The sequence below is a fragment of the Anomaloglossus baeobatrachus genome, chromosome 5 (genome assembly GCF_048569485.1).
Source record: "Anomaloglossus baeobatrachus isolate aAnoBae1 chromosome 5, aAnoBae1.hap1, whole genome shotgun sequence".
In the NCBI taxonomy this organism is placed as follows: Eukaryota; Metazoa; Chordata; class Amphibia; order Anura; family Aromobatidae; genus Anomaloglossus; species Anomaloglossus baeobatrachus.
Window position 1 is genome coordinate 497,580,622 of NC_134357.1, and position 27,190 is coordinate 497,607,811.

Consider the following 27,190-nt stretch of genomic DNA (forward strand, 5'->3'; position numbering starts at 1 on the left):
GTCATGTGCTGCCGATAACAATGATATCCTATGTACAGAGAGGGAATGTATTAGTGATCGCTGTGTGACTGCCATCCTGCCCGGCTTGTCTATGCAGGCCATGAACTGACCCAAATGGGCTTGTATGCCGCGGATCATTTGACGATTAGTAGCCGCTGTAGGTCCATCTAAGTGGGCCCATTGGAAAGTTGTTTTCCGTCAGTTTTCTGCAGATTTTCTACCTTTTTATATTTTGCCCTGATGTAAGTAGTAATTTGTCTGGAGGCGATGGAGCAGGGGAGGTGCGAGGACACCGGAGGATGCGCAGGAATGCCGACCTGGGGGCACACAGGCCTTTGATGAGGATATCCATAGCAGAACTGCCCCCGATTGCAGACGACAGCGGACACAGAGCTGCTTTCATCTCTGCATTTCCAGGGCTGTGAATGTGAATGATCTGCTGGATTACCTGTGATATTGTCTGGTGAGATGGTGTATCTGAGCCTATCATGTGTGATATTGTCTGGTGAGAAGGTGTATCTGAGCCTATCATGTGTGATATTGTCTGGTGAGAAGGTGTATCTGAGCCTATCACGTGTGATATTGTCTGGTGAGATGGTGTATCTGAGCCTATCATGTGTGATATTGTCTGGTGAGAAGGTGTATCTGAGCCTATCACGTGTGATATTGTCTGGTGAGATGGTGTATCTGAGCCTATCATGTGTGATATTGTCTGGTGAGAAGGTGTATCTGAGCCTATCATGTGTGATATTGTCTGGTGAGAAGGTGTATCTGAGCCTATCATGTGTGATATTGTCTGGTGAGAAGGTGTATCTGAGCCTACCATGTGTGATATTGTCTGGTGAGAAGGTGTATCTGAGCCTATCAAGTGTGATATTGTCTGGTGAGATGGTGTATCTGAGCCTATCACGTGTGATATTGTCTGGTGAGATGGTGTATCTGAGCCTACCATGTGTGATATTGTCTGGTGAGAATGTGTATCTGAGCCTACCATGTGTGATATTGTCTGGTGAGAAGGTGTATCTGAGCCTACCATGTGTGATTTTGTCTGGTGAGAAGGTGTATCTGAGCCTATCACGTGTGATATTGTCTGGTGAGATGGTGTATCTGAGCCTATCATGTGTGATATTGTCTGGTGAGAAGGTGTATCTGAGCCTATCATGTGTGATATTGTCTGGTGAGAAGGTGTATCTGAGCCTATCATGTGTGATATTGTCTGGTGAGAAGGTGTATCTGAGCCTACCATGTGTGATATTGTCTGGTGAGAAGGTGTATCTGAGCCTATCAAGTGTGATATTGTCTGGTGAGATGGTGTATCTGAGCCTATCACGTGTGATATTGTCTGGTGAGATGGTGTATCTGAGCCTACCATGTGTGATATTGTCTGGTGAGAATGTGTATCTGAGCCTACCATGTGTGATATTGTCTGGTGAGAAGGTGTATCTGAGCCTACCATGTGTGATATTGTCTGGTGAGATGGTGTATCTGAGCCTATCATGTGTGATATTGTCTGGTGAGATGGTGTATCTGAGCCTATCATGTGTGATATTGTCTGGTGAGAAGGTGTATCTGAGCCTATCATGTGTGATATTGTCTGGTGAGAAGGTGTATCTGAGCCTATCACGTGTGATATTGTCTGGTGAGATGGTGTATCTGAGCCTATCATGTGTGATATTGTCTGGTGAGAAGGTGTATCTGAGCCTATCACGTGTGATATTGTCTGGTGAGAAGGTGTATCTGAGCCTATCACGTGTGATATTGTCTGGTGAGATGGTGTATCTGAGCCCATCATGTGTGATATTGTCTGGTGAGAAGGTGTATCTGAGCCTATCATGTGTGATATTGTCTGGTGAGATGGTGTATCTGAGCCTATCATGTGTGATATTGTCTGGTGAGAAGGTGTATCTGAGCCTATCACGTGTGATATTGTCTGGTGAGAAGGTGTATCTGAGCCTATCATGTGTGATATTGTCTGGTGAGAAGGTGTATCTGAGCCTATCATGTGTGATATTGTCTGGTGAGAAGGTGTATCTGAGCCTATCATGTGTGATATTGTCTGGTGAGATGGTGTATCTGAGCCTATCATGTGTGATATTGTCTGGTGAGAAGGTGTATCTGAGCCTATCATGTGTGATATTGTTAGGTGAGATTGTGTATCTGAGCCTATCACGTGTGATATTGTCTGGTGAGAAGGTGTATCTAAGCCTATCATGTGTGATATTGTTAGGTGAGATTGTGTATCTGAGCCTATCACGTGTGATATTGTCTGGTGAGATGGTGTATCTGAGCCTACCATGTGTGATATTGTCTGGTGAGATGGTGTATCTGAGCCTATCATGTGTGATATTGTCTGGTGAGAAGGTGTATCTAAGCCATCACTTGTTATACTGCAGTTTGATAACACCACAAATACCACACACATACAGAGGTACCAGACGATATATGAATGTTCTTGCTCTGGGAGCTTGCGCTCTAATCCCCGGTAGTGGTGTCCAGGCTCCAGTCTCTACAATGACAAGGCCTGGCGTCTGCTCCTCTGCACAATCTGGCCTCAGATGTGAAGGAAACCTGGGAATGATTTTACACTATCAGAAGGGTGAAGAAATGTCCACAGTTCCCCAAGCAAAAAGGAGCAAGCATACAGAGCCAGCCCGAGGAGCCAGTCCAGGGAGCGAGCAAGAGGAGCCAGTCCAGGGAGCGAGCAAGGGGGAGCCAGTCCAGGGAGCGAGCAAGGGGGAGCCAGTCCAGGGAGCGAGCAAGGGGGAGCCAGTCCAGGGAGCGAGCAAGGGGGAGCCAGTCCAGGGAGCGAGCAAGGGGGAGCAAGTCCAGGGAGCGAGCAAGGGGGAGCAAGTCCAGGGAGCGAGCAAGGGGGAGCCAGTCCAGGGAGCGAGCAAGAGGAGCCAGTCCAGGGAGCGAGCAAGGGGGAGCCAGTCCAGGGAGCGAGCAAGGGGGAGCCAGTCCAGGGAGCGAGCAAGGGGGAGCCAGTCCAGGGAGCGAGCAAGGGGGAGCCAGTCCAGGGAGCGAGCAAGGGGGAGCCAGTCCAGGGAGCGAGCAAGGGGGAGCCAGTCCAGGGAGCGAGCAAGGGGGAGCCAGTCCAGGGAGCGAGCAAGGGGGAGCCAGTCCAGGGAGCGAGCAAGGGGGAGCCAGTCCAGGGAGCGAGCAAGGGGGAGCCAGTCCAGGGAGCGAGCAAGGGGGAGCCAGTCCAGGGAGCGAGCAAGGGGGAGCCAGTCCAGGGAGCGAGCAAGGGGGAGCCAGTCCAGGGAGCGAGCAAGGGGGAGCCAGTCCAGGGAGCGAGCAATGGGAGCCAGTCCAGGGAGCGAGCGGAGGGAGCCAGCCTGGGGAGAGAGCAGTTGGGAGCCTGCCCGGGGACAGAGCAGGGGAAGCCAGGTCGGCATATGAGTCAGGGGAATGAACAAAGGGAGCCAGTGAAAGTGAAAGTGGGGAGTCAGTCCGGAGTGCGAGCAAGGGGAGTCAGTTCGGAGAGCGAGCAAGGGGAGTCAGTTCGGAGAGCGAGCAAGGGGAGTCAGTTCGGAGAGCGAGCAAGGGGAGTCAGTTCGGAGAGCGAGCAAGGGGAGTCAGTTCGGAGAGCGAGCAAGGGGAGTCAGTTCGGAGAGCGAGCAAGGGGAGTCAGTTCGGAGAGCGAGCAAGGGGAGTCAGTTCGGAGAGCGAGCAAGGGGAGCCAGTCTGGAGAACAAGAGCTAGGAACCAGTCCGGACAGCGAGCATGGGGAGAAAGTACGGAGAGCAAGGCTGGAAACCCAGCCCAGGGAGAGAGCGTGGGGAACCAGCGTGGGGAGTCAGCCCCGGGGAGTGAGTGTGGGGAACCAACGTGGGGAGTCAGCCCCGGGGAGTGAGCGCGGGAAGCCAGCCTGGGGAGCGAGATGAAGACAAGACATCCCAGCCCCAATATCCCTCCACAGAGATGCTGCAGCTGGTGACAGACAATCATATCAGACAGGAGCTCGGACTCCTTAGCTGACAATCGAGCACTCGCTTGGCTATCCTTCTCTAAACCAGAAATGCATGCTCAGTTAAAAAGAGCATGCATGTGCTATCTGTGAGCAAGTAACACTGCTCCATATTAATAAGAACACTTTAGAAGACGTGCCCACCATAAAGCCCCCCGTACACATTAGACAGCTATTTCAGCCCGTTCTCCTGCGAGCGCTCCTATGTTCTCCATAAGACATCTCTGATGGAAGCTTACCTCATCAAGAACAAAAGGATCAACCGTCCGAAATGAAACATGAGGGATCCTTATCTCCCCGGACAGCATCTGTCAGGAGCCTCCCATACACACCAGACTGAGGGTCAAACCCACCGCTTAAAGGGAACCTGTCACCACGAGCAGTTGTGGGTGCCTATTGTGAATCCCTGCCTGTGTACACTGGCATAAAGAGAGCTTTAGAAAAAGTATATCTAAAGAGCTTTTATTATATGCTAATGAGGCCATTGACTAGTCACAAGGGCGTGATTTCCCCTGGCTAGTCGGCCCCTTACCATGTTAGTACGCCCCTATGGGCGCAGTGTCAGAGGATGGTCGCGCTCACCTCTGTGCTGCCATTGCGTCTGAGTCCTGAATTTCGGCTCCGTGCACATGATCAACGCATCTGGATCATTCAGTCTGGAGTATGAGCCACTTGCACGCCACCATTTCAGCCTCGTCTGCTATCAGTGAGGTTATCAATGGTCGTCTGAGGACGGCTGAGTGCACTTAGGTAAGGGCTGGTTCACACTAAGCGACAGCGACAACGAGGTCACTGTTATGTCACCATTTTCTGTGACGTAACAGCGACCTTGTAAGTCGCTGTTATGATCGCTGCTTAGCTGTCAAACACAGCAGCCGAAGCAGCGATCATAACTGCGAGAGCAGGGAGCCGCGCACACTGCTTAGCGCTGGCTCCTTGCTCTCCTACCTACAGTACACATCGGGTTAATTAACCCGATGTGTACTGCAGCTACATGTGCAGAGAGCAGGGAGCCGCGCACACTGCTTAGCGCTGGCTCCTTGCTCTCCTACCTACAGTACACATCGGGTTAATTAACCCGATGTGTACTGCAGCTACATGTGCAGAGAGCAGGAGCTGGCAGCACAGGCAGCGTGAGAGCTGCGGAGGCTGGTAACTAAGGTAAATATCAGGTAACCACCTTGGTTACCCGATGTTTACCCTGGTTACAGCTTACCACAGCTGCCAGATGCCGGCTCCTGCTCCCTGCTCGCTTCATTTGTCGCTCTCTCGCTGTCACACACAGCGATCTGTGCGTCACAGCGGGAGAGCGCCTTTGAAGAAAACGAACCAGGGCTGTGTGTAACGAGCAGCGATCTCGCAGCAGGGGCCAGATCACTGCTCAGTGTCACACACAGCGAGATCGCTAATGAGGTCACTGCTGCGTCACCAAAACCGTGCCGTAGCAGCGATTTCAGTAGCGATCTCGCTGTGTGTGAAGCACCCCTAAGTCATCAAAATCCTCTGCTGGCAGCTCCCTATGTAACCACTGACCAATCACGTCTCCCATCGAGCACATCTGGGACGTCATTGGTCGGTAATCGCACATAATTGTACACTGAGCTAGTATTGTTCACTGGCTAAACACTTTTCCATTATCAGGTTTACACTATGGTAACTGCCCCTCTTCCTGTTATCTGCTAGAGACAATGTCGTCAGTGATTATACACAGATAACTGCCTTATATCTGTCAGCAGCATGGAAAAAGCACAAGCGAAGACTGTCCCAACACAGAAAAGCAGCAGTGAGGAAAGCCCCCACTAATAAGACCCCACCGCTATCTCTGCCCTTCACCCCGCTCAATCACAGCTACAGGGAACCACTCCAAATACTGACAGCAAGCAGAGCCCCGCACCCTGCCACCAATATCATTAACCTTTATATGGGCCTCTGATGTCACACACACTGCTACTATGTGGAGAGTACCACTGCCCATCACTACACTGATCCTGTAATATCCTCCAGAGCTGCACTCACTATTCTGCTGGTGCAGTCACTGTGTACATACATTACATTACTTATCCTGTACTGATCCTGAGTTACCTCCTGTATTATACTCCAGAGCTGCACTCACTATTCTGCTGGTGGAGTCACTGTGTACATACATTACATTACTTATCCTGCACTGATCCTGAATTACATCCTGTATTATACTCCAGAGCTGCACTCACTATTCTGCTGGTGGCATCACTGTGTACATACATTACATTACTTCTCCTATACTGATCCTGAGTTACCTCCTGTATTATACTCCAGAGCTGCACTCAGTATTCTGCTGGTGCAGTCACTGTGTACATACATTACATTACTTATCCTGTACTGATCCTGAGTTACCTCCTGTATTATACTCCAGAGCTGCACTCACTATTCTGCTGGTGCAGTCACTGTGTACATACATTACATTACTTATCCTGCACTGATCCTGAATTACATCCTGTATTATACTCCAGAGCTGCACTCACTATTCTGCTGGTGCAGTCACTGTGTACATACATTACATTACTTCTCCTATACTGAGCCTGAGTTACCTCCTGTATCATACTCCAGAGCTGCACTCAGTATTCTGCTGGTGCAGTCACTGTGTACATACATTACATTACTTATCCTGTACTGATCCTGAGTTACCTCCTGTATTATACTCCAGAGCTGCACTCACTATTCTGCTGGTGCAGTCACTGTGTACATACATTACATTACTTCTCCTATACTGATCCTGAGTTACCTCCTGTATTGTACTCCAGAGCTGCACTCAGTATTCTGCTGGTGCAATCACTGTGTACATACATTACATTACTTATCCTGTACTGATCCTGAGTTACCTCCTGTATTATACTCCAGAGCTGCACTCACTATTCTGCTGGTGCAGTCACTGTGTACATACATTACATTACTTCTCCTATACTGATCCTGAGTTACCTCCTGTATTATACTCCAGAGCTGCACTCAGTATTCTGCTGGTGCAGTCACTGTGTACATACATTACATTACTTATCCTGTACTGATCCTGAGTTACCTCCTGTATTATACTCCAGAGCTGCACTCAGTATTCTGCTGGTGCAGTCACTGTGTATATACATTACATTACTTATCCTGTACTGATCCTGAGTTACATCCTGTATTATACTCCAGAGCTGCACTCACTATTCTGCTGGTGCAGTCACTGTGTACATACATTACATTACTTATCCTGCACTGATCCTGAGTTACATCCTGTATTATACTCCAGAGCTGCACTCAGTATTCTGCTGGTGCAGTCACTGTGTATATACATTACATTACTTATCCTGTACTGATCCTGAGTTACATCCTGTATTATACTCCAGAGCTGCACTCACTATTCTGCTGGTGCAGTCACTGTGTACATACATTACATTACTTCTCCTATACTGATCCTGAGTTACCTCCTGTATTATACTCCAGAGCTGCACTCAGTATTCTGCTGGTGCAGTCACTGTGTACATACATGACGTATTCTGCAGTGTCAGACCCTATATCAGTGATATTGAGGACAGAGCATTCTTCAGGCTCAGTTAGTGTACATTTGCCGGTCCTCACCTGATGAAGGATCGTTCATGTCGGGATAGTAATCGTCATTATTGCACACGGAAGTTATAGGAGATCCGGTCATTCTTCAGACCTAAAGCCACAACTCCAGGCACATGAGAGGACTTGTATATGGACCGCCCGCCATCCCTGGGTAGACTTGGCTGCCTGGATCCCATCTGATTATCGACATTTTATATCAATGGTAGAGACAAAAACAGCCGACATCAGAAGAGGGAGCACAGCACCGCCGGGCTGAGAATTTCTGACCGGAGCGTCTGAAGACAAACTGGAGCCCGGGCTGTGAGGTAAGAAGGAGGAGGTCATAAAGATCGGAGATTACGGAGAGATGAAAGCGCCTCAGTCACAACCTGAAACTTCCAGTCATAACAATTTAGATGACAGCACACTATGTAATAATCACAATCCCCTGCGTAATCCCCCCCGTTACCGTCCAGCCCCCAATCAATGGCTCTACGTGCTCCACAATTACCATCAGCATCATCACCTACCGCCAGCAGCAATCATCACCCGCAACAGCACCACAGCTCAACCTCCTGACAGGCCAAGAACAACTGCACCGAAGACGTCCACCCCGGAGAAAGAAAGCCGGCAACTATATCACCAGCCCCACAGGTATACAACCAAGTGTGAGCTCTCCAGACACAGCCGAAGATACAGCCGAAGACACGGCCCAGCCGAAGACACAGCACAGCTGAAGGCACGACCCAGGTGAAGGCACGACCCAGGTGAAGACACGACCCAGGTGAAGACACGACCCAGGTGAAGACACGACCCAGGTGAAGACACGACCCAGGTGAAGACACGACCCAGGTGAAGACACGACCCAGCCCAAGACACGGCCCAGCCCAAGACACGGCCCAGCCCAAGACACGGCCCAGCCCAAGACACGGCCCAGCCCAAGACACGGCCCAGCCCAAGACACGGCCCAGCCCAAGACAGGGCCCAGCCCAAGACAGGGCCCAGCCCAAGACAGGGCCCAGCCCAAGACAGGGCCCAGCCCAAGACAGGGCCCAGCCCAACACAGGGCCCAGCCCAACACAGGGCCCAGCCCAAGACAGGGCCCAGCCCAAGACAGGGCCCAGCCCAAGACAGGGCCCAGCCCAAGACAGGGCCCAGCCCAAGACACGGCCCAGCCCAAGACACGGCCCAGCCCAAGACACGGCCCAGCCCAAGACACGGCCCAGCCCAAGACACAGCACAGCTGTAGGTACGGCCCAGGCGAAGACACGGCCCAGGCGAAGACACGGCCCAGGCGAAGACACGGCCCAGGCGAAGACACGACCAAGAAGAAGACACGACCCAGGCGAAGACACGACCCAAGCGAAGACACGGGCAAAGACACAGCCGACGACACAGCCAAGGACAGACCAAGTACTCCCATAGCAGAACTGAGGAGAAAAATGCCCAAGAGCCAGACAATCATTATAGTAGTTCTAGTCCTGTCATAGAGGCAGTATTTTAGTAGACACTTGTACATAGGAGCAGTATTATAGTAGTTATATTCTTGTACATGGGGCAGTATTATAGTAATTATATTCTTGTACATAGGAGCAGTATTATAGTAGTTATATTCTTGTACATAGGGGGCAGTATTATAGTTGTTATATTCTTGTACATAGCAGCAGTATTATAGTAGTTATATTCTTGTACATAGGGGCAGTATTATAGTAGTTATATTCTTGTACATAGGGGCAGTATTATAGTAGGTATATGCTTGTACATAGCAGCAGTATTATAGTAGTTATATTCCTGTACATAGGTGCAGTATTATAGTAGTTATATTCTTGTATATAGGAGCAGTATTATAGTAGTTATATTCTTGTATATAGGGGCAGTATTATAGTAGTTATATTCTTGTACATAGGGGCAGTATTATAGTAGTTATATTCTTGTACATAACAGCAGTATTATAGTAGTTATATTCTTGTACATAGGGGCAGTATTATAGTAGTTATATTCTTGTACATAGAGGCAGTATTATAGTAGTTATATTCTTGTATATAGGAGCAGTATTATAGTAGTTATATTCTTGTATATAAGGGCAGTATTATAGTAGTTATATTCTTGTACATAGGGGCAGTATTATAGTAGTTATATTCTTGTACATAGAGGCAGTATTATAGTAGTTATATTCTTGTATATAGGAGCAGTATTATAGTAGTTATATTCTTGTATATAGGGGCAGTATTATAGTAGTTATATTCTTGTACATAGGGGCAGTATTATAGTAGTTATATTCTTGTACATAGCAGCAGTATTATAGTAGTTATATTCTTGTACATAGGGGCAGTATTATAGTAGTTATATTCTTGTACATAGGGGCAGTATTATAGTAGTTATATTCCTGTACATAGAGGGCAGTATTATAGTAGTTATATTCTTGTACATAGGGGCAGTATTATAGTAGGTATATGCTTGTACATAGCAGCAGTATTATAGTAGTTATATTCCTGTACATAGGTGCAGTATTATAGTAGTTATATTCCTGTACATAGGGGCAGTATTATTGTGGTTTTGAGTATTACTGTGGAAATAATGTGCCCTCAGAGCAGTCGGTCCTGAGCGGTGACACTGTACAGCGAGGATATCCTCCAGCTGGGTGACTGGGATAGCGGTGGAGTGACACTGATAATAAGGGCAGGGTTCCCTCTGCGGAGCTGCCACTATTTACAGACGCCCCTCGGCACATTCTCTCAGACATATTATAAATTGTGTGGAAAATACTTGGGCCTCGCACATAGGCAGGAGATAAAAGCCGAGTGCGGACACATCACATAGCACAGAGATCCCGGGGTGATGACAGATTGATGACACAGTATTTAGTCTACAGTGATTGCTCCTTCTGCCGCTGTAGTGGGGTGCGATGTCCCTCTCCGGTATGGGGGGGTGGCGGTGACTCCGCACTCGTTACAATGTGCTTGCGCAGGAGCCATGGAGGACTGCGGTGAAAATAAAGGACTCATTAGGATGATTTTCTTTGCTGGCCACACACTGTGTAGTGGATGTGCCTGGGTAGTACCAGCCACAACCACTCCCTAAGGGGGGCGCTGTGCCCACTACACAATGTCAGCTGATCGGCAGGGAAGGAGACCCTGTCCTCAAACATTCGTAGGGACAATATTTGTGGGTGTTCCCCTTTAAGAGCATGATCGGTGGTGATAGACGAGTGACAGGACGTATTTGGGGTCCGGCTGACATTTCCGCCATGTCTGATGAGGCAGAAAAGCGTCCTGCTGCTTCCTCTCCCTCCTGTCAGGGGGATTGAGGGGCACGTCGCTCCCCTGCCAGCGATTCCTACTTAACAACCTGTCACAAATCAGATTTCATTTCCATTCGGAGGCTGCGCTATGTGGCGCGGAGGCGGCTGTGTAACCTCCAGCCCCTTCCCTCCATTAACCTGCGGAGGCTTGTCAGCACGGCCGCAGATTATAGGCCTCTCCATAATGAAAGTGTCTGGATGGCTCAGCGCTCGGAGACGGAGGAGAGGACGATTCGCTCCTTCCCCGGGTTTACAAACCATAATTATGTATTGGGTAAAATCAGCCGGGCCTGGGGGCCGCCCTCTAACCCTGCGCGCGGCAGGACTCCCTCTATGGATGGAGGCATTGTCATAGGAACAATGGTCGCTCCTGATTCAGCACTTTTATTTCTAATGCAAAACGCACATGAGCCGTGGAGCAAACCGGCCGCACATCACAGCACACGTCTGCTTACTGCCATACATCTGCTGTCTCACCATGGACAACCCCTTTAAGGATAAGAATATATGCATGATAGTTACTGGAGCCAGAAGTGTGATCTTGGGACAGGTCATATGACAGCTCCTACAGTCCAAACTTAGAACTGACTGATGGCCACGCCGTCCAAACTCAAGGCCGACCAATGGCCACGCCGTCCAAACTCAAGGCCGACCAATGGCCACGCCGTCCAAACTCAAGGCCGACCAATGGCCACGCCGTCCAAACTCAAGGCCGACCAATGGCCACGCCGTCCAAACTTAAGGTCAACCAATGGCCACGCCGTCCAAACTTAAGGTCAACCAATGGCCCCGTCGTCTAAACAGAAGGTCAACTAATGGCCCCGCCATCCAAACATAAGGCCGACTTATGGCCCCGCCGTCCAAATGTAAGGTCGACCGATGGCCCCGCCATCCAAACATAAGGCCGACCAATGGCCACGCCGTCCAAACTTAAGGTCAACCTATGGCCCCGCCGTCCAAACGTAAGGTCGACCGATGGCCCCGCCATCCAAACATAAGGGCAAGTTATGGCCCCGCCATCCAAACTTAAGGCCAACCGATGGTCCCACCATCCAAATTTAAGGCCGACTGATTGCCCGGCCATCCAAACTTAAGGCCGATGGATGGTCCCGCCGTCAAAATTTAAGGCCGACAGATGGCCCCGCCGTCAAAATTTAAGGCTGACGGATGACTCCGCCGTCAAAACTCAAGCCCGACCGATGGCCCCGCACTCCAAACTTAAGGCCAACGGATGGCTCCTGCAATATAAGCATCTTACTGGGAAAATTATTTGGCCAGCCAGAGGATAGTGGTCATCAGGATGGGACATCCTCTTTAAAAAAAAAGTCTGACAACAGAGAGCCATAACAAATCACCTCTCTGCAGAGACTGGTCCTGGGAGTCTCGGATAAGCCCCTGTGTATACAGGTGTGCTGCTGTCTCAGGAGGAGAGTGCGGACATTAAAGGAGACACGGCACCAGGTACCTCGGTCCTTTACGCGCCCGTCGTCCGCTCTCGATGGTGGTGTCTGGTGGAGAGCACATTACCAGGATGGGATTTGCAAACATTAATAGGTGTGTTGTGCAGAGATAATAGAAAGCGGCGTCTTGTGTATGATCTGTCTGCTGATCCTACGAGGAGATAAGAACCTGCCGCCGTCAGCTCCTCTTCACAAGGCTCGTCCTCCCCCCCCCTACAACTCTTCCATTATGGCTATTATCACATAACATCACAAGCCCCCCGTGTGCCCGGACACAGAAGACGCGCAGCATTAAGATCAGTGCGGGGATAAGTGGACGCTGGAAGCTCATTTACGTATCTGTGGTCAGGGTCCATGAATGCTCCGGCTACATAACGGTCTTATCTGCCGGGTCCCTCAGCCATGGGCTAACGAAATGTGTATTACACGCAAAAGAAATAAAGGCCGCAATTACCGTTTTTTTTGCAAGCTAAAGCAATGTCAGCAGTTATTGGATTAGTTACAAGGTGGGTGGGGGGTGCGGCCGTGGAGAAGCTCTGGACACTGTGAAGATGGCACATGACTATAGGGACCAGCAGAGAAGAGACATGCCGTCCCACAGACCCCTGAGCTGTAATAGTAGTGGGGCCTGCTAGACTACACAATCCTCTCCCCCTGGGAAACAGACTGTCCCCGCCTGTGGACAAGTGTAATTGGTCTGTAGCATCAGTCCCTCTACAAGAAATGGGCAGGTCCTTGTCCCTCTACAAGAAACGGGCAGGTCAATGGGGGCGGGTCACTGTCTGCCTGAAAGAAACGAGGGCGCATCCCGGTGCAGCTACAAGAAACGTAGGCGGGTCACTGGCCCTCTACAAGAAACGGGGGCGGATCCCAGTCCCGCCAAAAGAAACGGGGACGGGTCCCAATCCCTCTAAAAGAAACGGGGACGGGTCCCAATCCCTCTAAAAGAAACGGGGACGGGTCCCTCTACAAGAAATGGAAGCGGGTCCCGGTCCCTCTACAAAAAATGGCGGCGTGTCCCGGTCCCTCTACAAGAAACGGGGCGGGTCCCTGTCCCTCTACAAGAAACAGGGGCGTGTCCCGGTCCCTCTACAAGAAACAGGGGCGTGTCCCGGTCCCTCTACAAGAAACAGGGGCGTGTCCCGGTCCCTCTACAAGAAACGGGGGCGTGTCCCAGTCCCTCTACAAGAAACAGGGGCGGGTCCCTGTCCCTCTACAAAAAAAGGGGTCTGGTCCCTGTCCCTCTAAAAGAAAAGGGGGCGGGTCCCTGTCCCTCTACAAGAAACGGGGACGTTTCCCTGTCCCTCTACAAGAAACAGGGGCGGGTCCCTGTCCCTCTACAAGAAACGGGGGCGTGTCCTGGTCACTCTACAAAAAACGGGGACGTGTCCCAGTCCCTCTACAAGAAACTGGGGTGGGTCCCTGTCCCTCTACAAGAAACGGGGCGGGTCCCTGTTCCACTACAAGAAACGGGGCGGATCCCTGTCCCTCTACAATAAACAGGGGCGTGTCCTGGTCCCTATAAATGAAACTGGGGTGGGTCCCTATCCCGTTACAAGAAATGGGGGTGGGTCCCTATCCCTCTACAAGAAACGTAGAGGGACAGGAACCCACCCCCAAGAAACTGGGGTGGGTCCCTGTCCCTCTACAAGAAACGGGACAGGTTCCTGTCCCACTACAAGAAGCTGGGGTGGGTCCCTGTCCCTCTACAAGAAACGGGGGTAGGTCTCTGTCCCTCTACAAGAAACAGGGGCGTATCCTGGTCCCTATACAAGAAACGGGGGTGGGTCCCTGTCCCTCTACAAGAAACTGGGGCGTGTCCTGGTCCCTATAAAAGAAACTGGGGTGGGTCCCTATCCCGCTACAAGAAATGGGGGTGGGTTCCTGTCCCACTACAAGAAGCTGGGGTGGGTCCCTGTCCCTCTACAAGAAACGGGGGTAAGTCTCTGTCCCTCTACAAGAAACAGGGGCGTATCCTGGTCGCTATACAAGAAACGGGGGTGGGTCCTGTCCCTCTACAAGAAACTGGGGTGGGTCCCTGTCCCTCTACAAGAAACGGGGGTAAGTCTCTGTCCCTCTACAAGAAACAGGGGCGTATCCTGGTCGCTATACAAGAAACGGGGGTGGGTCCTGTCCCTCTACAAGAAACTGGGGTGGGTCCCTGTCCCTCTACAAGAAACAGGGGCGTGTCCCGGTCCCTCTACAAGAAACGGGGGCGTGTCCCAGTCCCTCTACAAGAAACGGGGCGGGTCACTGTCCCTCTACAAAAAAAGGGGGCGGGTCCCTGTCCCTCTACAAGAAAAGGGGGCGGGTCCCTGTCCCTCTACAAGAAAAGGGGGCGGGTCCCTGTCCCTCTACAAGAAACGGGGACGTTTCCCTGTCCCTCTACAAGAAACGGGGGCGGGTCCTGGTCACTCTACAAGAAACTGGGGTGGGTCCCTGTCCCTCTACAAGAAACTGGGGTGGGTCCCTGTCCCTCTACAAGAAACTGGGGCGGGTCCCTGTCCCACTACAAGAAACGGGGCGGGTCCCTGTCCCAATACAAGAAACGGGGCGGGTCCCTGTCCCTCTACAAAAAACAGGGGCGTGTCCTGGTCCCTATAAAAGAAACTGGTGTGGGTCCCTATCCCGTTACAAGAAACTGGGGTGGGTCCCTGTCCCTCTACAAGAAACGGGACGGGTTCCTGTCCCACTACAAGAAGCTGGGGTGGGTCCCTGTCCCTCTACAAGAAACGGGGGTAGGTCCCTGTCCCTCTACAAGAAACTGGGGTGGGTCCCTGTCCCTCTACAAGAAACTGGGGTGGGTCCCTGTCCCTCTACAAGAAACTGGGGTGGGTCCCTGTCCCTCTACAAGAAACTGGGGTGGGTCCCTGTCCCTCTACAAGAAGCTGGGGTGGGTCCCTGTCCCTCTACAAGAAGCTGGGGTGGGTCCCTGTCCCTCTACAAGAAACGGGGTTAGGTCCCTGTCCCTCTACAAGAAACTGGGGTGGGTCCCTGTCCCTCTACAAGAAACAGAGGCGTGTCCTGGTCCCTATAAAAGAAACTGGGGTGGGTCCCTATCCCGCTACAAGAAATGGGGGTGGGTCCCTATCCCTGTACAAGAAACGTCGAGGGACAGGGACCCACCCCCAAGAAACTGGGGTGGGTCCCTGTCCCTCTACAAGAAACTGGGGTGGGTCTCTGTCCCTCTACAAGAAACGGGGGTAAGTCTCTGTCCCTCTACAAGAAACAGGGGCGTATCCTGGTCGCTATACAAGAAACTGGGGTGGGTCCCTGTCCCTCTACAAGAAACTGGGGTGGGTCACTGTCCCTCTACAAGAAACGGGGGCGTATCCTGGTCCCTATACAAGAAACTGGGGTGGGTCCATGTCCCTCTACAAGAAACGGGGGCGTATCCTGGTCCCTATACAAGAAACTGGGGTGGGTCCATGTCCCTCTACAAGAATCGGTGAGGATCCCTGTACTTCTACAAGAAACTGGGGTGAGTCCTGGTCCTACAGAAAACGGAAGTGGGTCCTGGTTCCTCTACAAGAAAAGCAGCAGGTTCTGGGTTCATTTTCCTTTACAGGAAATAGGGGTTGGGTCCCCGTTCTTCTACAGAAAAAAGGGGCTGGTCCTGGTCCCGCTACAGGAAAATCAAGTGGGACTTAGTCCTTCTACAGGTAACAGAGGCAGCTATTTATATTTCTACAGAGTACAATGCTTGTCTCTAGTCAGTTGTGGAGAGTCTTTACCTATCTGCTCCTGATTTAATGTCAAACTGCATGCAGGCATAACCAACAGGGGCTTCCAGTTCGGGGCAAGCCATGGCAGGAGCAATATATGCTGAGAAAAGAGGGGGAGGGGAGTTCCAGTACCTATAGTCCTGGCAGAATGCCGAAGAAGAGAAATACAATGGATGGCAAGTTAGAACGCATGAGAATCAAGGCAGACCCAGGCCATATTAGACTGGTATGTAGACCAAAAGCAGGCGTATCTCATTGTGGGGGGATACGAGCAGCAAGATCATGCAAAAACACATATACCATTGGACACTGGGTAATCTTAAATGAATAAACGCCCCTGTACATGGCCTTTGCTGGCCTGTCTGTACATCATGAGCCGAGCACCCATAACGGCACCATACAGACACTGATACTCCTGGGTTCTGCCAATTTCCATTCAATATATGGGGCTTTCGTCACTAATAACGCAGATGGCACCCCCACTAATCATAGCCCCTTAATAGATCTGTACTTGCTCATAGTTCTACTGGAGGGGTGCAGACTTTCACCTACAGGCTTGTTTGGTAACAATGATCGGTTCCAGAACACAAGCAAAATAAAATCATGGGATGGATATGAAAGCCCAAAGTATAAAACTGATCAAAACAGCAGATAGGACCATAACAACATGTCTGATGGCAGTGACCACCACAGATCACTAGGATGGGCATCCCGAGCCCCACATTCCTTTTCATCGCAAAGGAGCGGTGGTTGAGCATTTGAGGTGCCCCTCGTCTATAGGGCTACGGAGATCAATGAGCATAGCCATTGGGACCGATGAAAGGGTAAAACAAAAATCACAAAGAACCAACGATCCAAACAGGTGCCTCATATATATCCATACAGAACACCGGCCACTTACCTGGTTGATGGAGTTGGCAGCACAAGAGGCCAGTCCGGTGCCAACAGAGGCCAACAGGAAGCAGCTCAGGTCAAAGGGCACAGGAGCCATGGCATAGCCGGCCGAGGCTGTGATCACCACCAAAGCTGCAAACACCAGAGGTACTGTTATAGTATCTGCCCCTGTAGGATGTGACTGCAACGTGTCCCCCAAAAGTCACCCACATATCATATGATTGGTACCTGAACCTACCTGGTCCATGTCCCACAACCTAGGACTCTTCTCATGTAATCCCCCCACAGTGAACTTGGTCAATAACGGCTGCTCTTTAGCCGAAGTCGATGGACTGCCAGACTAGACTGGGTTGAGGGGAATCGCCGGAACAACAAGGTGGGGGATTGCCGGATCAGCCAAGGTCGGGGGATCACCAGACCAGCCAAGGTCAGAGCATCACCAGACCAGCCAAGGTCGGAGCATGGCTGGACCAAACCGGGGGGAAAGCCGGACCAGCCGAGGTCGGGGGATGGCCGGACCAGCCGAGGTGGGGGATGGCCGGACCAGACGAGGTCGGGGGATGGCCGGACCAGACGAGGTCGGGGGATGGCCGGACCAGACGAGGTCGGGGGATGGCCGGACCAGACGAGGTCGGGGGATGGCCGGACCAGACGAGGTCGGGGGATGGCCGGACCAGCCGAGGTCGGGGGATGGCCGGACCAGCCGAGGTCGGGGGATGGCCGGACCAGCCGAGGTCGGGGGATGGCAGGACCAGCCGAGGTCGGGGGATGGCAGGACCAGCCGAGGTCGGGGGATGGCAGGACCGGCCGAGGTCGGGGGATGGCCGGACCGGTCGGGGGGGGGGGATGGCCGGACCAGCCGAGGTCAGGAGGGATCAACGGACTAGCCGAGGTCATGGGATGGCCGGACCAGCCGAGGTCGGGGGATGGCCGGACCAGCCGAGGTCGGGGGATGGCCGGACCAGCCGAGGTCGGGGGATGGCCGGACCAGCCGAGGTCGGGGGATGGCCGGACCAGCCGAGGTCGGGGGATGGCCGGACCAGCCGAGGTCGGGGGATGGCCGGACCAGCCGAGGTCGGGGGATGGCCGGACCAGCCGAGGTCGGGGGATGGCCGGACCAGCCGAGGTCGGGGGATGGCCGGACCAGCCGAGGTCGGGGGATGGCCGGACCAGCCGAGGTCGGGAGAGATTGACAGACTAGCCAAGGTCGGGAGGGATCAACAGACCAGCCTAGGTCAGGGGGGATCGATGGACCAGCCTAGGTCAGGATGGAAATCGCCGGACCAGCCAAGGTCAGGGACAGCCATACCAGTCGAGGTCGGGGGATCGTCGGGCCACTCAAGGTGGGAGCGATCCCCATACCAGCTGAGGTCGGGGTACTGTCGGACCAGCTGAGATCAGAGGATTGCTGGAAGGGGACGAGCTCGGGGATGGCCAAGCCATCCAAGGTCGGGGGATCACTCACTGGACCAGCCAAAATGAGGGATAACTGATCAGCCGAGGTCAGGGCATGGCCAGGACAGCCGTGGTCGGTGGATAACCGGTCCAGCAGATCAGCCGACGTCAAGGGAAAGCCGGGGCAGCAGAGTTTTGAGGAATCGCTGGACCAGCCAAGATGAGGGATAGCTGCTCAACCAAAGTCAAAGGATTGCCGGAACAGCCGGTATCAGGGATAGCTGGACCAGAGATTTAAGGCAAGCTAACCCATGGAAGGTAAGCGTACTATATGTGCACAGTCACAGATTTTCCTCAGATGAGGGGGAGCACTGACTTGATGATGCTTCATAGCTTCCCATTACACAGAGTATGGTAATTACTGAATCCATTACACTGACGCCAGCCATCACCTCCTCCGGCCGCCGATAACAAAGGGACATTCCTTTTTCTTTATCTCATTGCCTTATTAAAACTTTGTTAATTAAACCTTCACTCCAATACTGGAAAGAATTAGCACCTAATTAACCCTTACATGGCCACAGTCACACATAGCGGGAGGGTAACCATCACTGTGGGTTGGACGTAGACATCGGTACTCACCTGACAGTCGGATTTTAGACAGCCGGGCCAATATTCCAGGTAACGTGGACACATCTACTTTTATTTCCTTCCAGCCTCTCTCTTCGGTGGGAGCTTTTGGTCGCTCGCTGGTTTGGTTGGAAGTCTCTTCCTGGGAGGGCGGACTGGTGGCCGGGTCTCTGATCGGCAGCACGGCTGACACAGACTTCACCTCCGGCACAGTGCCCTCCTCTGCCATCACCGGCTCGGTCAGGTCCTGCTTTGGCTTTGCTCTCTGGCATAAAACCCCCGGATGTGTCACAAACTGGAAAAGACCGGAGGTCAAAGTCAGAAGATATTTTATGGAAAAGGATTGATATCGCATCATGAAGTAAAATTATATCATGGCCCCTACATGTGAAACTGTACTAAACGTCCCCGGCCACCGGTGGTCTACACAGGGGCAAAAAGTCTCCATAACCAATCTGACCCTCAATCAGTGGCTTCGGTGGTCAAGTAGTGATCATTTCTGGTCTTGGATGGGACCTTCGGAATGGCGTGAGGTTCCACATGTCAGGATTAGATTGTTTTTTCTTTTATAATGATCCCTACAATCCCTCTCTATGTGGCATCATATCAATGTGATGTTCCCCCAGTATCAGTGGAGGAGGAGGGCTGTGATACTGCGAGCACACTGTGGGCACTGCTGCCACACAGTAGCGCGATCAGGTCTGATGCGAGAGGAGGTGAAGGCCCCGTAGCTATAATGTCTATACGATGGCTATAAGATGGTACGGTCTGGCGTTTGTGGAACCAGACATAGACCCTCAGGGCTATGCAGAGACAAAAAAGAAGATGAAGAGATAACAAATCAAAAGCTCTGCATCAGTATGGGTGATGGAGGGAGAGAAATAAATCAGCGTTATACGGCTGCACGTACCTTACGTTTGGCTGGGTGGAACATGAGCCATCGGCCGCTTCTTTTCCTGTAGGTTCGGAGCAGGCGGCACGTTGCGGGTGACACGGCCACTATCCTGTGGATCTGTGCCAAACACATTCCTGCTACACCTGAGGAGAACGAAGAAACAAGGCTGAGGTCAGAAGAGCGGCATACTGATTTATAATGCTGCCATATAGTTCCCCCATATAGTGGTCCTTCAGCAATAACAGCTGTTTTTTTGCAGTCTATAAGAACAAGACTGACCGGCGAAACCACCATCCAATCAGCAACACCATTGTATTACCGGCAATGGTGACGCCACCGTCCCACCGGCGACACCACCGTCCCACCGGCGACACCAACGTCCCACCGGCGACACCACCGTCCCACCGGCGACACCAACATCCTACCCGCGACACCAACGTCCCACCGGCGACACCAACGTCCCACCGGCGACACCAACGTCCCACCGGCGACACCAACGTCCCACCGGCGACACCAACGTACCACCGGCGACACCAACGTCCCACCGGCGACACCAACGTCCCACCGGCGACACCAACGTCCCACCGGCGACACCACCATTCCACCAGCGACACCACCATTCCACCAGCGACACCACCATTCCACCAGCGACACCACCATTCCACCAGCGACACCACCATTCCACCAGCGACACCACCATTCCACCAGCGACACCACCATTCCACCAGCGACACCACCATCCCACCAGCGACACCACCATCCCACCAGCGACACCACCATTCCACCAGCGACACCACCATTCCACCAGCGACACCATCATTCCACCAGCGACACCACCATTCCACCAGCGACACCACCATCCCACCAGCGACACCACCATTCCACCAGCGACACCATCATTCCACCAGCGACACCACCATTCCACCAGCGACACCACCATTCCACCAGCGACACCATCATTCCACCAGCGACACCACCATTCCACCAGCGACACCACCATCCCACCAGCGACACCACCATTCCACCAGCGACACCATCATTCCACCAGCGACACCACCATTCCACCAGCGACACCACCATCCGACCAGCAACAACGACGCCACCATCCGAACAGCGACGCCACCAACCGAACAGCGACGCCACCAACCGAACAGCGACGCCACCAACCGAACAGCGACGCCACTAACCGAACAGCGACGCCACTAACCGAACAGCGACGCCACCATCCCACCAGCAACGCCACCATGTGACCAGCGACGCCACCATCCGACCAGCGACGCCACCATCCGACTAGCGACGACACCACCATCCCACCAGCAACGCCACCATCCCACCAGCGACGCCACCATCCCACCAGCGACACCACCATCCCACCAGCGACACCACCATCCCACCAGCGACACCACCATCCCACCAGCGACACCACCATCCCACCAGCGACACCACCATCCCACCAGCGACACCACCATCCCACCAGCGACACCACCATCCCACCAGCGACACCACCATCCCACCAGCGACACCACCATCCCACCAGCGACACCACCATCCCACCAGCGACACCACTTCACTACTTTCCCACCAGCGACACCACCATCCCACCAGCGACACCACCATCCCACTGGCAATCACGACACCATTGTTGTAGGACCGGCAACGGCGACATCATCGCCTGACCAGCAACAGTGACACCATAGCCCGACAGGCAATGGTGATACCAGCGCCCAACTGGTGACACCACTGCCTGACCGTAATACCACTGCCTCCAACCAGCGATACCACTGCCTGACCATAATACCACCGCCAGACCTGCGACACCACCATTCACTAGGGGGAGCTCAGAAGCTGACTGCATGCAGATATTGGTGGATCTCGAGTGCTATAATTACGGCGCTCCGGCCTTATAACAGATATATCATCATATTCATTGACATTGATAATATTGAACCTAAAGACAACATGGTTGGAGATTCACTTTGTAAAACCATCATCCAGCAGCCGTTACATGAGGGAAGAAGGGAGCTATCCTTCAAGAAGATGGCGCCAGCCGGGGAACTTCAATTAGCACAACACTACATAAAGGAACGGCACCAGTGCTTCTATCAGGAAAACGGCCCATCGGGGGACAGTCAGGGGGTTTTCAATTAGCAGAACGGAGCCCGAGAGATGAGCGGAGGCATCAGTCTTACAAGGCTGGGGACCCTGGGTACCATAAATCATGGAGTCGTGTGCCCGGGATCTTCACAACGGTCAAATCCTTACAGGTAATTAACAATGAGATGGAAGATCCCCCATATTTTTTTCCACATGGTTCATCGCTGGCACAATGTGATCCATGTTATTGGAGTCCTGTTTTTCAGTGATCCTTTCCCCTCAGCAGGTGACAAGGGCCTCATGGGTCTCCTTACAACCCCCCGCATGGTGGCAGCACCCAAATGCCAATTTACTCTGGTAGATTTAGACCCGAGACTAAACACAGATCCATCGGCGCTGCCTTACTGACCCTGTAAAGGGAATCTTTCAGCAGGTTTTTACTATGTACTCTGAAAGCAGCATTATAGGGGCAGAGATCCCAATTCCAGCAATTTATCACTTAGTATCCTAAATACAGTAGTGATAGAATGCCAGTGTTGTGCCCTATATAACCAGATCACTGATAGGCAGCCCTCTGTGCATACTGTACCTATGAGCGGTGGTGATGTGGACGGACTAGGAGGCACACGACAGCCAGTCCTGTAGTGAAAATCTGCTGATAACACACTGTCAAGTAAGTGACACATCGCTGAAATCAGGATCTCAGCCCCTACTTCATGCTGCTCTCAGATTACATAGTAAAAACCTGCTGACAGACTCCCTTTAATGTAGGCTGACAAGTACAGTATGGAGATAGACCTCCTTTAGGACAAAAAAAATGGCCTTAAGAAAAATAACTGAGGGGATCAGAGATTGCTTCGATGTGGGCACAAACGGCTGTATTTTATACCCATCCTGCGGTCACCACCTGGCACGCTGAGTATGGGGAAGTACCAAGCAAAAGGGAAGGGAAACCCTGTGTCTAGGGAAAGGGAAGATGGTGACCCCTGACCAAACCTACCGCTGGTCCCTAGGGTCCCTCACCCCCCCCCCAGATAGGTTCCGCACCTATGTGTCGAGCTGGATACCTGACCCTAGGTATCCCTTGTGCTGGGCCTAAATAGGGAACGGGTGGGATGAGCTCTTCATCAATCCCATTAAACACTACAGAAGACACAAGGGGGACACACAGGAGAAGTGCATGTACTACTTATCCACATATGACACCGGTAGAAGTACAGCAAAGCTTTCAGCAACAATACCACAGAGGAGTACAAGCCACATGCTTGCAGCCAGAGCTTGAAGGAACTAAAAATATCACCAGCACCAATCCCAGGAAGGAAGGGGTATATAAACACCAAGAAAATGCTGATAAATCAGCAGCTGGGTGGAAGGCGACCTCCTGCTGGGTCCAAAAGCAGGAGAGATGAATCCAGCATGAAAACTACCTATAACAATGAATACTGACAGCAAGAACAATGGAAAGTCAGGGAGCATTCTGCGCAACCAAACGCTGTGACCTTCTATGGCCAGAAACCATATGACTGTCTGTCACCAGTGACACCACCTCAGTGCCAGTGCAATTACCTTGACGTAAATGTACGTCATTTACCCGAGGCCATAAAGCAATATCACATCAAAATGTGAGAAGGACCTTGAAGGAACATCTCTGCCCCCCCCCCCCCCCAGGTAGGGTCCTTCCTAACTGAGTACATGGGTATCAGACGCCGGGCACTTCTTGAGGCAATGGGACACACCGCAGTATTAACCCATGACAATCAGTAATTCTATGTCTCTGGGGGTCCCGGGAATCGCTCTATAAAGAAACATTCAGTGTCCGATATATGGAACTGCTGTTCTATCCCCCCGTACAAAAGCTGCCAGGGCCATGGGGTGAAAAGTGAAAGCTTTCCCTGGAAAAGTGAAGTGTTTTCCGTCGGAGCCTCGTACACGGGAGACGTTCTGAGACTACACTGGGGTCCGGCTTTCGCTCGCTCCCACTTTCCAGTAAAGCAAACACCCCCCTCAATCAGATATTCTTTGGTCACGGAAGAAAGCGTAATTGGTGTAAAAACACGTCAGCGAGCGCCTTCACCAGATCATTAAACAAACATCGCGCTCACATTTTTCCACTCGCCGCGTCGTCCTGGGGCCGTTTATGTGGACTCGGAGGGAAATGAGAAACGACATAGAGGCCTGTTATCCTGGAGAGCGGAGGGTGACCTCACCGGGAGGATTAATGCCGACCATCAGGTGAGGAGGTAAACACCACAGGCAGGACCGGGCGCCGCACACAGGCCCGGCATTATACAAGCCACCGACCCGGGACCGAGGAGCACAGAAGAGCTCGAGATCTGATGACATCACATCCCTCCTGTCTTCTGGGTAGTGATGTCATCAAACCAAATATCCATCCTCACCACCATTTATATCCTCAATAAAGTATGTCCCAAAAGTGAGTACACCCCTCACATTTTATACATTTTCATGGGACAGCACCGAAGATATGACCCAGATACAATGTACAGTAGTCAGTCTACAGCTTGTACTGCTGATAAGTCTTTGGCTTTACCCAGAAAGAAACAAAGATAGAATGATGAAACTTTACATTTATTCCACATTCCACTGATGTCACCACACTTCTTACATCGGTATTCCAAGTTCTGTAAGCCTAGCAAAAAGAAGGATTTCGGTTGTGCCTCAAACCAGGCATCCGTAGCAGCCATTGCATCAGAAATGGTGTGAGATTTCGTACCATTGAGGTGTTTCTTCAGGTTTGGAACAGAAGATAGTTGGAGGGAGCAACATCGGGTGAATAACCAGCTGGAAGTCCAGCTCTGACAGTTTTGCCGTAGTTGCTTGTGCAGTGTGAGAGGAGACATTGTCTTGCAGGAACAAGATTCCTTTGGACAGCTTGTCATGCCTTTTGGTTTTCAGAGCTGCCTTCAATTGGTCCAAAAGTGCAATGTAATATCTTGCATTCATGGTGGAACTCTTTTGAAGGTAGTCCACTAGCAGCACGCCCTCCTCATCCCAGAACACAGACACCATCACCTTAGTGGCTGATTTTTGCACCCTGAACTTCTTTGGACGAGGAGAACCATGGTGCCTCCACTCTTTTGACTGCTCCTTGTTTTCAGGGTCATACAAATAAATCCAGGTCTCATCTATAGTGACCAGTCCATCCAGGAAGTTCTTAGCAGTCTGGAAACACTGACAAATGGACCGGGAAGTTCACTCGCATGCTTCTCTCATCTGTTATCAAACATTTGGGGACCCTCTTTGCAGATAGCTTCCTCAAGTCCAAATGTTCATGGATAATGACACAAACACGTTCACGGGAAATCCCCATGATGTCTGCTATTGCTTTAGCTGAAATTCGTCGATTCTCCAGTATGAGGTTGTGCACAGCATTGTCGATCTCCGGGACACCAACCATTCTCGGTCATCCAGGACGTTCCTCATCATTGGTGCTGAAGTGGCCCGTTTTAAATTTGGCAACCAAGTTCTTAACTGTGGAATATGAAGGGCATTGATCCTCCAATGTCTGCGACATATCACCATGAATATCCTTCACAGACTTTCCTTGCAGAAACAAGAATGTTATCCCTCCTCTGCTCTCAGTTGGTGTGAATATCACATTAGACTCTGCTATTTTGTTTCCCCGCTTGCATACAACACTGTTGCCATAAGCAACAAACACAACATTTTGAAAATGTATATTAGATACATAAGGCTTCATGTGATGTAACATTCGTTGCCATAGAAACAAAGATCACAAAGCCAAAGACTTATCAGCAGCCCCTTGTATCACAGTGTAAATGTGGTGCCCTCTAAATAACTCAACACACAGCCACTAGCCATATTCCTTCCCTGGTGTAATGTGACTCATTAGAGTTACAAGGTCTCCGGTGTGAATGGGGAGCAGGGGTGTTACATTTGGTGTTATCCCTCACACACTCTCATACTGGTCACTGGAAGTTCAATATGGCCAAGAATTCTCTGAGGATCTGAGAAAAAGAATTGTTCCTCTACATAAAGATGGCCGAGGCTATAAGAAGATTGCCAACACCCTGACACTGAGCTGCAGCATGGTGGCCAAAACCATACAGCGGTTTAACAAGACAGGATCCACTCAGATCAGGCCTCGCCATTGTCGATTAAAGATGTTGAGTGCACGTGCTCAGCGTCATATCCAGAGGTCGACATTCCAAACTAGACATATGAGTGCTGCCAGCATTGCTGCAGAGGATACAGGTGTGGAGGGTCCGCCTGTCAGTGCTCAGACCATACACTGCACACTTCATCACATTGGTCTGCATGGCTGTCATCCCAGAAGGAAGCCTACCCTAAAGATAATGCTCCAGAAAGCCTGGAAACAGTTTACTGAAGACAAGAAGACTAAGGACATGGATTACTGGAACCATGTCCTGGGGTCTGATGGGACCAAGATAGACTAATTTCGTTCAGATGGTGTCAAGCCTGTGTGGCAGCAACCAGGTGAGGAAGACAAAGACAAGTGTATCCTGCCTACAGTCAGGCATGGTGGTGGGAGTGTCATGGTTTGGGGCTGCATGAGTTCTGCCGGCTGTGGGGAGCTACATTTCACTGAGGGAACCATAAATGCCACCATGTACTGTGAAATAATGAAGCAGAGCATGATCGCCTTCCTTCATATTCCAACATAACGACCCCAAACACCTCCAAGACCCCTGCTTTGCTAGCTGCTAAATAAACTGAGGGTAAAAGGTGCTGGACTTGGCCAGCCTCTCTAGACCTAAACCCTATTGAGCATCAGTTGGACCTCCTCAAATGGAAGGTGGAGGAACACAAGGTCTCTAACATCCACCAGCACCTTGATGTCATCATGGAGGATGGAAGAGGATCCAGGCCCAAGAGTGCATAAAAATAATAGTGGCCACACAAAATATTGACACCTTGGGCACAATTTGGTCATTTTCACTTAGGGGTGTACTCACTTTTGTTGCCAGTGGTTTAGACATTAATGGCTGTGTGTTGAGCTATTTAGAGAGCACCAATTTTACACTGTCAGGCTGGGGACACACGGGCATTAATGCGAGTCAATCGCATGACACTCGGCTCCCGCTCTGCTGTTGTGTAAGGCGAGTGTCATGAGACATGTCGCTGTGATGCAGTCCTGCGATCGCAGCACAGCCGCGGAGGACAGGGTGGGATTAATCTCCCCATCTCCTCCATTGTCAGCTGATGCCATTCTCGCACTGCACTCGCATTACACCTGTGTAATGCGAGTGCAGTGCGATGATT

The 27,190-nt window shown here is 51.6% G+C and overlaps 1 protein-coding gene across 1 annotated transcript in view; it reads right to left on the reverse strand.

The window, feature by feature from the left end:
• COX10 (cytochrome c oxidase assembly factor heme A:farnesyltransferase COX10) overlaps positions 1-27,190 on the reverse strand; it is a 136,649-nt gene that overhangs the window by 100,320 nt on the left and 9,139 nt on the right. The window contains exons 2-4 of the mRNA XM_075347958.1: positions 19,847-19,974; positions 18,949-19,231; positions 16,919-17,043 (exon numbers count right to left, since the gene is read on the reverse strand). Coding sequence (XP_075204073.1) covers positions 16,919-17,043; positions 18,949-19,231; positions 19,847-19,974 — 536 coding nt within the window. The remainder of the gene's footprint in view (positions 1-16,918; positions 17,044-18,948; positions 19,232-19,846; positions 19,975-27,190) is intronic.